This window comes from Coloeus monedula (assembly GCF_965178545.1).
Source record: "Coloeus monedula genome assembly, chromosome: 18".
Taxonomy (NCBI): domain Eukaryota; kingdom Metazoa; phylum Chordata; class Aves; order Passeriformes; family Corvidae; genus Coloeus; species Coloeus monedula.
In genome coordinates, this window is record NC_138798.1 from 10,386,793 (window position 1) to 10,396,973 (window position 10,181).

Consider the following 10,181-nt stretch of genomic DNA (forward strand, 5'->3'; position numbering starts at 1 on the left):
GTTCCTTTTAAGCTTGTTTCACTTCCCTGAACAGTTAAATGTTCTCTTCCATCCTTCTGCATGGTTCCTCACTTCACTCCCTCACTTGTGTTGAGTCTAGTACTGCTGTCATGTCCTCTACCTAGCTTAGGCCATTGTGCTCTTTTAAGAGGTGAAAGTAAAACCAGAATTCTCACAGACTTGCTCTTTCTTAGGTCTCACTGAAAGCAAAACCAGCAGCAGGAAGAAAAAAAAAAATCACTTTGTCTGTATTGTAACCCTTGCCATCGTGCTGTGGTGGGTTTGTTTCAGTCCAGCAGAGACAGTGTTGTATGGAAACAGCAAGCTGAAATCTCCAACATGGAAGCTGTTGGAGGTCACCTATACTTCTAGTGGTTGTTCCTAAAACAATCCCTGTAAAACATGCAATCACCAGCTTGTCCTTGTAAGATTGTTTTCATACTTTTTTAACTTGACACTTTCCCAGTAACATTCTGTAAATAAAGTTGATTCTACCAGCTGTCTGTATCAATTTTCTTGTACTAAATTGTCAGAATATTGATTAATTTTTGTAATTCTTCTTCTGGGTAAGATGGAACCAAGGTTTGAGTTGAGCTGTAGAAAACTTCAATTAGTCTGTGGGTGGGGAGGATCAATCTGCTTTGATAAGAGTAACTGGCCTCACTGAAGACCAAGGATGGAATTGCTGCATTTAAATGTCACAGTTAAGTGTGAGGAATGAGGCTCAGTGTATTAGAAGCTGTAAAACTAACCAGCTCTAAACCAAGTGTGAATGGGTTTCACTGCTCTTTTCCTCACAGTCTCAGTAACAGCCTCATCTTCTGCCCCTTCCACTCAGGCTGATAAACCCAAGCACACCTGCAGCAGTTCAGCTCATTTATGCAGAGATCTAGAAAAAGTACATGTGGAAATGCTTGGAGTAGAATCAAGGCTTGGATGTTTCCCTACCAGGCTGAATAGCATCCACTGTTCTAAGGATTTAGTGCTTGAGTGGGTGTCTCTAATCACTTTGTCTTCTTGAATGTATAATAACATGAGGGGGAGTGTTTTTGAAGCAGCTAAATAAACACCCCTATAATTAAACACCCCTAGTTCCTTTTTGTAGGAGAGCAAATGCTAGAGGCTGATGCATTTGATAGCACTCTTGACATGAGCTAAAAGCTTCTTCATCTTTATTAAGCAACAGAACCACTCTAAGAGCTATGTACTTCTCTAGCTAGGCAGGAAATTCTTTTAAGAAAACTTAAAAGCCTTCAGTCATACAGACACAAGCAGCTCGCTCACTTCCACTAGACTAAACAACTGAAAAAGCAACTGCTCCTGAGCAGAACTGACCAGCTTTTCCACAACTGCAGGACTATTAATAGCCTTGGAGTATTCCAACAAAAACACTTTCAGATTAAGGCAGCTGGAACTCTGTCCTCTAGCAGTTTTATAAGATACGGTTCTCTAGTCTCTGCTTTTCATGTTTTGTTCTAACTTAGAACAAAATAATTCTTGATGTGTTAACTTTTTTCTGATGTGGAAAGACATGTACATGCAGCAGAACCTCATCCCTGCCATCAAAGCTTCTTGTAAGATTTTGCCCTTGTGAGTCACTTAACGAGAGCTGCTCATCTGTAAGTTCTGCTGGAACAAGACACTGCAGTATAAATTGGCCAGAAACATCAGTTTTACCATGCAGCAAGGTACTATAATAAAAGGCTATTTCTAAATCAAAATTGGGGGGAGGGGTTTGTCACTTACAATTAATGACCAATTTCAGGCACAGCAACAAACCATGTAAGAATAACTTTATTTCTTCACAATCTGAATAACATCCTCATCTTCAAGAGTGTGGTCTTTACCAACTTTTTGAGGGTTGTGTTTAACAGATGAACCCCAGACCAGTGCACTGAAAGAAAAATCAAATTTAAAAGGCTTAGAAGTATGATATGCAAGCAGAACAGCAGCTATTTCTGTCACAAAGCTAATACAGAAAGCAATGCTTCAGAGCTATTTTTATTCTCCTACAAGTACCTGGCTGAGTGGTCTGTGTGAACCAGGGTTACAAGCAGATCAAAACAAAGCATGAAGTTGTCCCAAGTACCAAAGTGTACAGCTTGCAATGCTGTGTATAGTGCTACTTTAAAACAGCAAAATAAATTTTTCTCTACACAAGACCTTTATGTAGGAAAGAGCATGAGAACATCAAACACAGCAACTGAAGTACTAAGTTTGATTGTCATAGGCAGATCTATTCAATTCAACATGAAAAAAAAGTCCTGTTACTCCCTTCTAGTTTAGAGGAAGATAAAATAATATACCTGAATGCAAGTTATTTTCTATTCTATATATTCTTTTACAATAACACTTACTATTTAAAGTCTTTTATGAGATTTTTGTGGATCTTCATGCAAAAATCCTCCACTGTGGTCTTGCAGTAAGGTAGCACCACAGGAGAGGTGTAGTCTGGGAGCTGCCCTTTAGGTTTGGTGTAGCTGTAACACAGATGGAACTATCAGTCAATACCAAAACCTTTTCAAACCCATAATGATATTTCATCAGTGACTTGCACTGTCACCCCCAGCACATGTGCCAAGTCCTGCTGCTTCAGTGGTGACAATGGATACACTGCAAAAAGTTTGGCAGACCTAAACTGAAAATGCATCTGGGCAGCAGTGGCTGCAGCAGGTTCTCCCTTGTAACTGCAAAGGTTTCTCACTTGTGAGCTTTCTGAAGATGCTTAAAAAAAAAGCCAAATGCCAATAGTTGTTGGAAAAGAACATCTTTAGTATTATGGTTCCAACTTGCCTTTTTTTTTTCTGTGAAAATCTCAACATACATTTTAAAAAGTACCTGATAAAATCTATAGCACAGATACCTATACCCACTAAATCCCTTTTTACAATACATTCTATATTATCACAAGAAGATAGATATAAATTTAAAAGACAATTATTGTATTATGAGTATTAGTAAATTCATTCATAAGTTCATCCAAAAATGCATAAGACTTATGAGGTAAATCTGGAATAATTTGTAGTAAAAATACCTGAAATTCTAGATGGAGAAGTAAGCTCTGTTAAGAGAGCTGCATCCATGACAGACTGAAATGATGATTACATCTGGAATCACAATGTTACCACTAAGTTTGACTAGAGTTTCATGTTTTCAGGAATTTTTTAAGATGTGCTCTGGTCTTGGTTTCACAAGGTTCTCATTTAATTCCCCTACAAATTCAAAAGAGCACTTGTGGCTATCACACAACAGCTAAGAAGAGCACCATTTCTGGGTTGCAAAGCAAACACCAGTTAGAAGAAAAGCATTATAGAATATTCCTCATCCATTCCTGAGACCTTTTGCAGTCTCAGCCTTACACTTAACTCCACAGAAGGCAGCAATTTTGACTCACATTCGGACTAGTTTTAAGTAGTCCCAGATTTTCTCCAGCAGATCATCAAAGTTCCAGCGATGATGAGCGGATATAGGAACACAGTGGGGTACTTTGTAAATGATATCTAGTTCTTCAATGGAAATTTGGTCAATTTTATTTAGGACATAAATGCATGGAATGTAAACCCTGCAGAAAGAAAGAAATTGTTAGAACAACCTGACAGCAGCATACTGCTACCTTCACTGGAAAGCAAGAACATTTTTAAAAAGCTTATCTCTATGTTGATGCCACATTGCTGGCTCAGCTGCTCTGGGAAGCAAACCTGAAAGTCAGTTGTTTTCTTTGTAATACAGACTGCATATGTGCCAAAGCCAGGGAGCCAACAATACCTGTTTCCTTCAACAACGTCAATCAGATCATCAGCAGTGGCATCACTCCGCAGTGTGACATCAGCATTGTGGATTTTATACTCTGCCAAGATGCTCTTCACTGTCTCAGTATCCAGCTCACTCTGAGGACACTGAACATAGACAGACGCAGTATTAAGGAATGGAAGAGCTAACAGCCAAATCAAGTATTAAAATTAACAGTGCTCTCACATAGCAACCACTGCATATACATTACTAGAAAGAATAGATGCATTTTAAGTTATTGGACTTGACTCTGATTTCACCATAGCTGGTCTGAGGAGAGGGAAAAACAGATTTAAATCCTAACAGCTTCATTTATATTAATGCCCCACTGAGAGATGCAATCAGACATTTCAGCAGCAGTGTTTCCTTTCAGTTTGGGACCAGATGCAATACAAACCCACGTATCTACTAGTTCAGAGCCCAGACATCTACACTTCAGGTACTGAGAGCACAGAGTTATGATTTTTGGTATCTCTGGCTATCTCTATGCTTTTAAAGATTCAGGTAAACAGGTTGCAAGGCCTGGAACTCTTGAGCAATCCTCTCCAAAAGAACATTGTAGCCACCAAGTAAGACACAGTTTTTGCACTCTCCTTTGGATCTCACACTTGTTAAATGTGGAAAGCAACCGAGGCTCTGTTTTGGGGGCAAGGAAGTGGTCAGGTTCCAGGAGAGGTGTGGATAGCCTCTAAGGAAAGTAACTAACTAAGCAGCACAGTACAGCAGTTCAGCTCCTAAAGAAGTCACAGCACAGCGTAGTCCCAGGCATATCATCAACTACAAATGCCTCTTTCTTCAAGCAATTTGTTTTTTAATTTTGGTTAAAGAAAACTTCCAACTTACTGTGGCTGTAAGGTTAATGCCTCCTTTATCCTTTTTTTTAAAGCCAATATTGGGGGGCTTACTATTCAGACGAATTCCAAACCCCTCCAGTTCATTCTCAATTATTTTCTTGTGGCCAAGGGGTTTCAGCACATCCAGAACAATCAGAATGAGATTACAGGTTCGAGCAACTAAGAATTACAAAAAGAAAGTCATCTCACAAAAAGCATGCTCACACAACCTGAGACAAAACAACCACAATATGGCTCGGTGGACTGATGACACTATGAAACCCTGAAGGCCAGCACACTGGTTATTTTTAAATACCAGTGTAGGACTGAAGTTTATTGTGCTGGCCAAGCATCACTGCCAGACAGATCTTTACATGTCGTAAGAATGACAGAGGCTGGAAAACATCTTCCATTCAGACACCAGACTGAGGACACTTAACTGGGTGAGGAAATGAAAACAGCAGCCTTGTTTAGGATGCGATCATATCTGCCTGCAAAATTTCCAATGTACTTTCACTCAAGTGTCAATGCAGGACACAAACCCAGCAAGTGCAAAAAGCCAGAACTGAAAACAACAATATGAAAGCAGCTACTGCTTCTCAGCAGGCAGCTCAAGTCCAGCAAACAATCCAGCTTTTTAAAGACATCAGAAAGAGTGATTCAACCCTTCTCCTGTACTGTGTTAAATGAACCAGTGATAGGTTGCTGTCTCCAGCTCTAATATACTCACCTGCAATGACCTGCCGTCCTCTGCCTTTACCATCTTTGGCACCTTCAATAATTCCTGGCAGATCAAGCAGCTATTTGTTCACAGGAAGGAAAGTACCACATGAGAAAAGTATTCTTGATTAAATCAATCCTACTTTTACCGTTCCAAACCAGCTGACTCTACTGCAAATCTGAACAAACTATGACAAGACTGTTTCCCACTTGATTGTTATATACTGTATTATCCCATGTGCCCATTTAGTACAGTGGAACAGATCATCTCATAGGCAATAATTAAAACCACCACAGAACTTCTTCCCAGAGCAAAGTGAAAAGCAGGGGAAAATCCATACCTCATGGAAACATTTCCAAGGTATTCTCAAGCACTTCTACAAATCACTTCTAACCTGCTAATGTCAGGGCAGACCACTCAACCCTAACAGCACAGCATCTATATAGCCCATCTGACCCTCACAGACACAAGAGCTCACCTGGATCTTTGCTCCTTTGTACCTAATGACTCCAGGCACAGTAGTCAGTGTAGTGAATTCATAGGCTGCCACTTCAGAGTACACACCAGCAAGATTACTTAGAAGAGTAGATTTCCCCACTGATGGAAAACCCACAAACCCAATGCGGGCATCACCTGTCTTTGCAACATCAAAACCTACAAAGGAGTAGAAATATTTGTCTAATGATTGACATTTTTTATCTTCTAATGTTCTGGACAGCAGACACACTACTATGTTTAATACTGCCTGAGCAAAAGCCAAGTAAGCTTTCCTAGAAGAAGGAAGTGAGAAACAGATTGTTCACAATCTTTATTGCCTTGCACCAATTTGTCTTTTAACACTCCATGACATGTACCTGTCTAATAAAGTCCTGGCTGCAAAGCTTCACAGGGGACTGTATTTGACTTGAGTGTAAGTGTAGCATTCCCTTTAAGCATTGCAGCTTAGGCAAATGACACCTTTATATAAAAACAGGTGGCTGCTGCAAAGGTGCTTCTTCAGGTAAAAACCTTAAGACTTCTGCAAATAAAAGATTATATGAGCCGAAATACAAAAGCACTTTCATCTGAACTTCAGGAAGGGTTCCACCCCACAGCCCTAAGAAGGGCCACAAATCATGGTTAGAGGTCTTGTACCGGGTAGGACAAGAGGCAGTGAGGATGGAACAGGTTGCCTTAGAGAAGCTGTGGCTGCCCCATCGCTGCAAGTGTTCAAGGCTAGGTTGAATGGGGCTCCGAGCAACCTGATCTAGTGGAAGGTGTCCCTGCCATGACAGGGGGGTAAAACGAAATGATCTTTAAGGTCGCTTCCAATCCAAACCCTTCTGTGATTCTACGACTATTTAGCAGATAATCTGACATGATTTGAGAGGACAAGAGCCCCCACGTTAGATCGACTTCCGTCATACCTCCCGCACTTCGACAGCACCCGCATAGATAACGCACCTTCCCCGGGGCCGCCGCCGCCGCCTCCCTTGGGGGTGATGAGCTCCCGGCGTAGCTTGGCCAGACGGGCCTTCAGCAGCCCCAGGTGGTGGGCGGTGGCCTTGTTCTTTTGCGTCCGGGCCATCTGCAAGGGCACAAGACCGAGGGCTCACACCGGGAGGGCTCTGCCGACCCCAGCCCCTGCGCGACGCCTGGGGACAGGGTCCCGCCACCCCTTCACCGCGTGGCCCAGCGGCCGTCCCCCTCTCCGGTCCGAGCCCCCCGTCCGCCCCGTTCGGCGCTCCGTGCCCGGCCCGCCGCGAGGGAGGCGGAGGGCAGCGGTGCAGTACCTCCGCCTCAATCTCCGCGATCTTGGCCAGGGTGCCACTCATGGTGGCGCCAGGCCCGGCCCGCCCGGCCGCCCCTCAGCGCCGCCGCTCCTTCCGCACCGATCGTGCCCGCGCACGCGCGTGGCGACCTCTCGCGAGAGGCGGCGGGCACGCGCCTCGGCGGCGGGCGGGAAAGGACCCGCGGCGCGCCGCCGCCTTCGCGCGCTGCCCTGGGGGGGTGCGGCGGAGGGTGCCCTGGGCCGTGTGCAGAGCGCGCGCTGCCTCACAGAAAGAGCGGGCAGCGCTGCGAGGGGCGAGTGGGAGGGAGAAATGAGTGTGAGATCCATGTGTGTGAGAGATCCGTGTGTGTGAGGGATCCATGTGCTAGTGAGATCCATGTGCTAGTGAGATCCATGTGTGTGAGGTCCGTGTGTGTGAGGGATCCATGTGCCAGTGAGATCCATGTGTGTTGAGAGATCCGTGCGTGTGAGAGATCCGTGTGCTTGTGAGGTCCATGTGTGTGAGGGATCCGTGTGTATGTGAGAGATCGTGTGCCTGTGAGATCCAAGTGTGTGCGAGAGATTCGTGTATCCGTGAGATCTGAGTCTGTGAGGTCCGTGCGTGTGAGAGATCCCTGCGTGTGTGAGCCATGTATTTTAAGAGACCCGCGTGCATGTAATATGTGTATGGGAGATCCGTGTGTGTCTGTGCCCAGTGTCCGTGTGATGTGTGCGAGGCAGAGGGCGGCTGTGGCGGCTGCGGGGCTGTCGGAGCCGGCATGAGCCGGGTTGTGCGAGAGCCCGGACGGGGGCCCGGGGACGGTGTTGGCGAGGCTGAGGCGCTTTGCCGTGAGCGGCACCCGGGCTGCGGCGCCGAAAGAAGCTGTGAGAGAGAATGGTGCGAGCGGAGCTGTGCGCTGAGGCAGCGGCCCCGCAGGTGTGTGAGGAGCCGGGGGTCTCGCTGCCCGCGAGGGGCCGCGAGGGGAGGTGGCGTGTGCACTTCCCTGGGGTTAAACCGGACCAGCCTCTCCGCGGTCCTTCCCACAGCGCGCTCAGGCCAGGTGTGTGTTTGTGGCACTCCGTGTTCGGCAGTGCTGCTGGACCGGGCGGCGCTCCCGCACCGCCCGCGGCGGATCCTTCCCGAGCTGGTGCTTTGTCAAACCGGGATTTCATGCTGGAGCTTTCTCACGGCTTCTTTCAGCTGAGCCCTGGCCGTACCACTTTGCCCCAGGGACATCTCTAACTCCACTGAATGCAGGCTAATTAAATAGAGAAAGGATTTTTTAAATGGCCCGTTCAAACTTTAAAATGCCAAGTATTTCCAGCTTTTGGCTGTTTCACAAGAAGCCAAACAATTGGATTTCAAATTAAAAGTACTTTTATGACAAGGAAATACAATTTAATCATTGTTCAGGATTTTGGTTTCCAGGTTTGTTTCCGTGTCATATTTTGTCTGAATTCGAATATTTATAGAAACCTTTTTGTCCATATTCAGTATCCTTTCCAGGAAGGCTCTTCTACCTCAATTTATTGCAAAGTCTGTTTTTATATGGTGTACCTGAATGTAAAGCTTAACTTTTTTTTTTTTTTTAACTAAAAATACACTCCCCATAGCCCATAGTGTGAGCACTTACAGACGCACCTGCCACATCTTCAGACAGAATTCTGAGTATGGTACAACTGACAAAATTTAACTAACTTTATAACAGTTTTGGTGATAGAATTGTTATGGAATCGTTAAATCTTCTTTAACTTACAGTGAAAAGAAAAAAAAGAGCGCTAGTGCAATGGGAACCACATTGCTATTTGTGGTCTCTTTCTGCCTGCATTTCCCTTCTTATCCCATCTTAATCAAAAAAACAGCCTTTATTGTTATAAACTCTTTATAGTAGGAACTGTCATTAATATAAGCTTATACAGACCTTACTAAAATAAAATCTCAAATAAAATGGGATTACTGTTCCTGGTAATGTTAGTTCAGATAAGCTAGGGTAAATATAAATGCACCTACCACTGTATATTTGTTCATGGTTTTCTAATTATTCCTCGTTAACAATATCTTTTTCCAACATGGGACAGAGATTTGACTCTGGTATAAATTTTTTCCTACTTACTTTAGATGGAGTTGGACTTGTTTATGCCTCAACTGAATTCAGCCATACAATCAGTCTACATTTGTGGTCTTTTTTAGTAAAAGGAAAAAACATGGAGAAAAATACAAATTCTGAATGCTCACTCAGGGTTTAAGACCTCCCCTCTTTTGTGCAGTAGATTGTGGTTAACTTCAGAACTTGTTGCTAGTTGTTCTTAGAAACTCACTCCCAATCTCGTAAACCGAGTCTAACTAAAAATTATTTTCCAAAGTGGGGGCTGAATGAACAAAGATGTCAATAAAATGCATGGCTTGAAAATTTAGTTACTGGCTGGTTCTTGTGTTCCTGGTTTATGTTTCCATAATGTTCTTAACATACAGCTGCTCAGTAAGCTCTTAAATTCTTTTTTTCTCTGAAAGTTACTCAAGCAAAGGCTATAAGGAATTTAGGCACCTAAAAACTCCTTTCATGTCAAGTATTGTCTTTAATTACCTGAAGGGAGAAAGAATTTAATTAATAAAGATAATTAGTCTGGTTTTTGGTAGCCAAATTAACACTTTCTAATTCGTTAGGATATTTAAAGTAGCTTATATTAATTTGTAACAGCACCATCTTTAAGCTTCAGAAAGGCTTGTTCAACAGAGATTGTTTCCAGGTTGTGAATAGGGTAATGTTACTTTTATTTATTGTGAGTACTGCTGTGAATTTTTTAATATAAAGGTGTTTTATGTGATGTGGTGCTTAGAGAACAGGGTGCTTCTGACCATGGGAAATAAGGTGCAACAGTGAAAAGAAAAAAATGACTGAAGGGTGGGTGACTGGGAATGGATGAATTATGTCCCCTGAGGACTGCAGTCAAAACTAGAAAATAGATTGCAAATGATAAAATCTTAGTAGAGAAAAAGAAAAAAAAAGTCAGTCAGAGAAGGCAAAAATCAAGGAAAATATTAATAGAAAATTGGATATAATGTCAGGAGAGAAAAAAGCCCCCAGTA

At 43.3% G+C, this 10,181-nt stretch overlaps 1 protein-coding gene across 1 annotated transcript; it reads right to left on the reverse strand.

Moving 5' to 3' along the window:
* Positions 1 to 1,778: 1,778 nt before the first annotated feature.
* DRG1 (developmentally regulated GTP binding protein 1) lies at positions 1,779 to 7,239 on the reverse strand. The gene is made up of 9 exons (XM_082293488.1): positions 7,116 to 7,239; positions 6,787 to 6,910; positions 5,822 to 5,997; positions 5,353 to 5,422; positions 4,633 to 4,802; positions 3,766 to 3,896; positions 3,395 to 3,562; positions 2,358 to 2,480; positions 1,779 to 1,894 (listed from the first exon to the last, which is right to left on the reverse strand). The coding sequence occupies exons 1-9, from the start codon at positions 7,155 to 7,157 to the stop codon at positions 1,795 to 1,797; spliced, it is 1,104 nt and encodes a 367-aa protein (XP_082149614.1). The 5' UTR covers positions 7,158 to 7,239; the 3' UTR covers positions 1,779 to 1,794.
* Between the last annotated feature and the right edge of the window lie 2,942 nt (positions 7,240 to 10,181).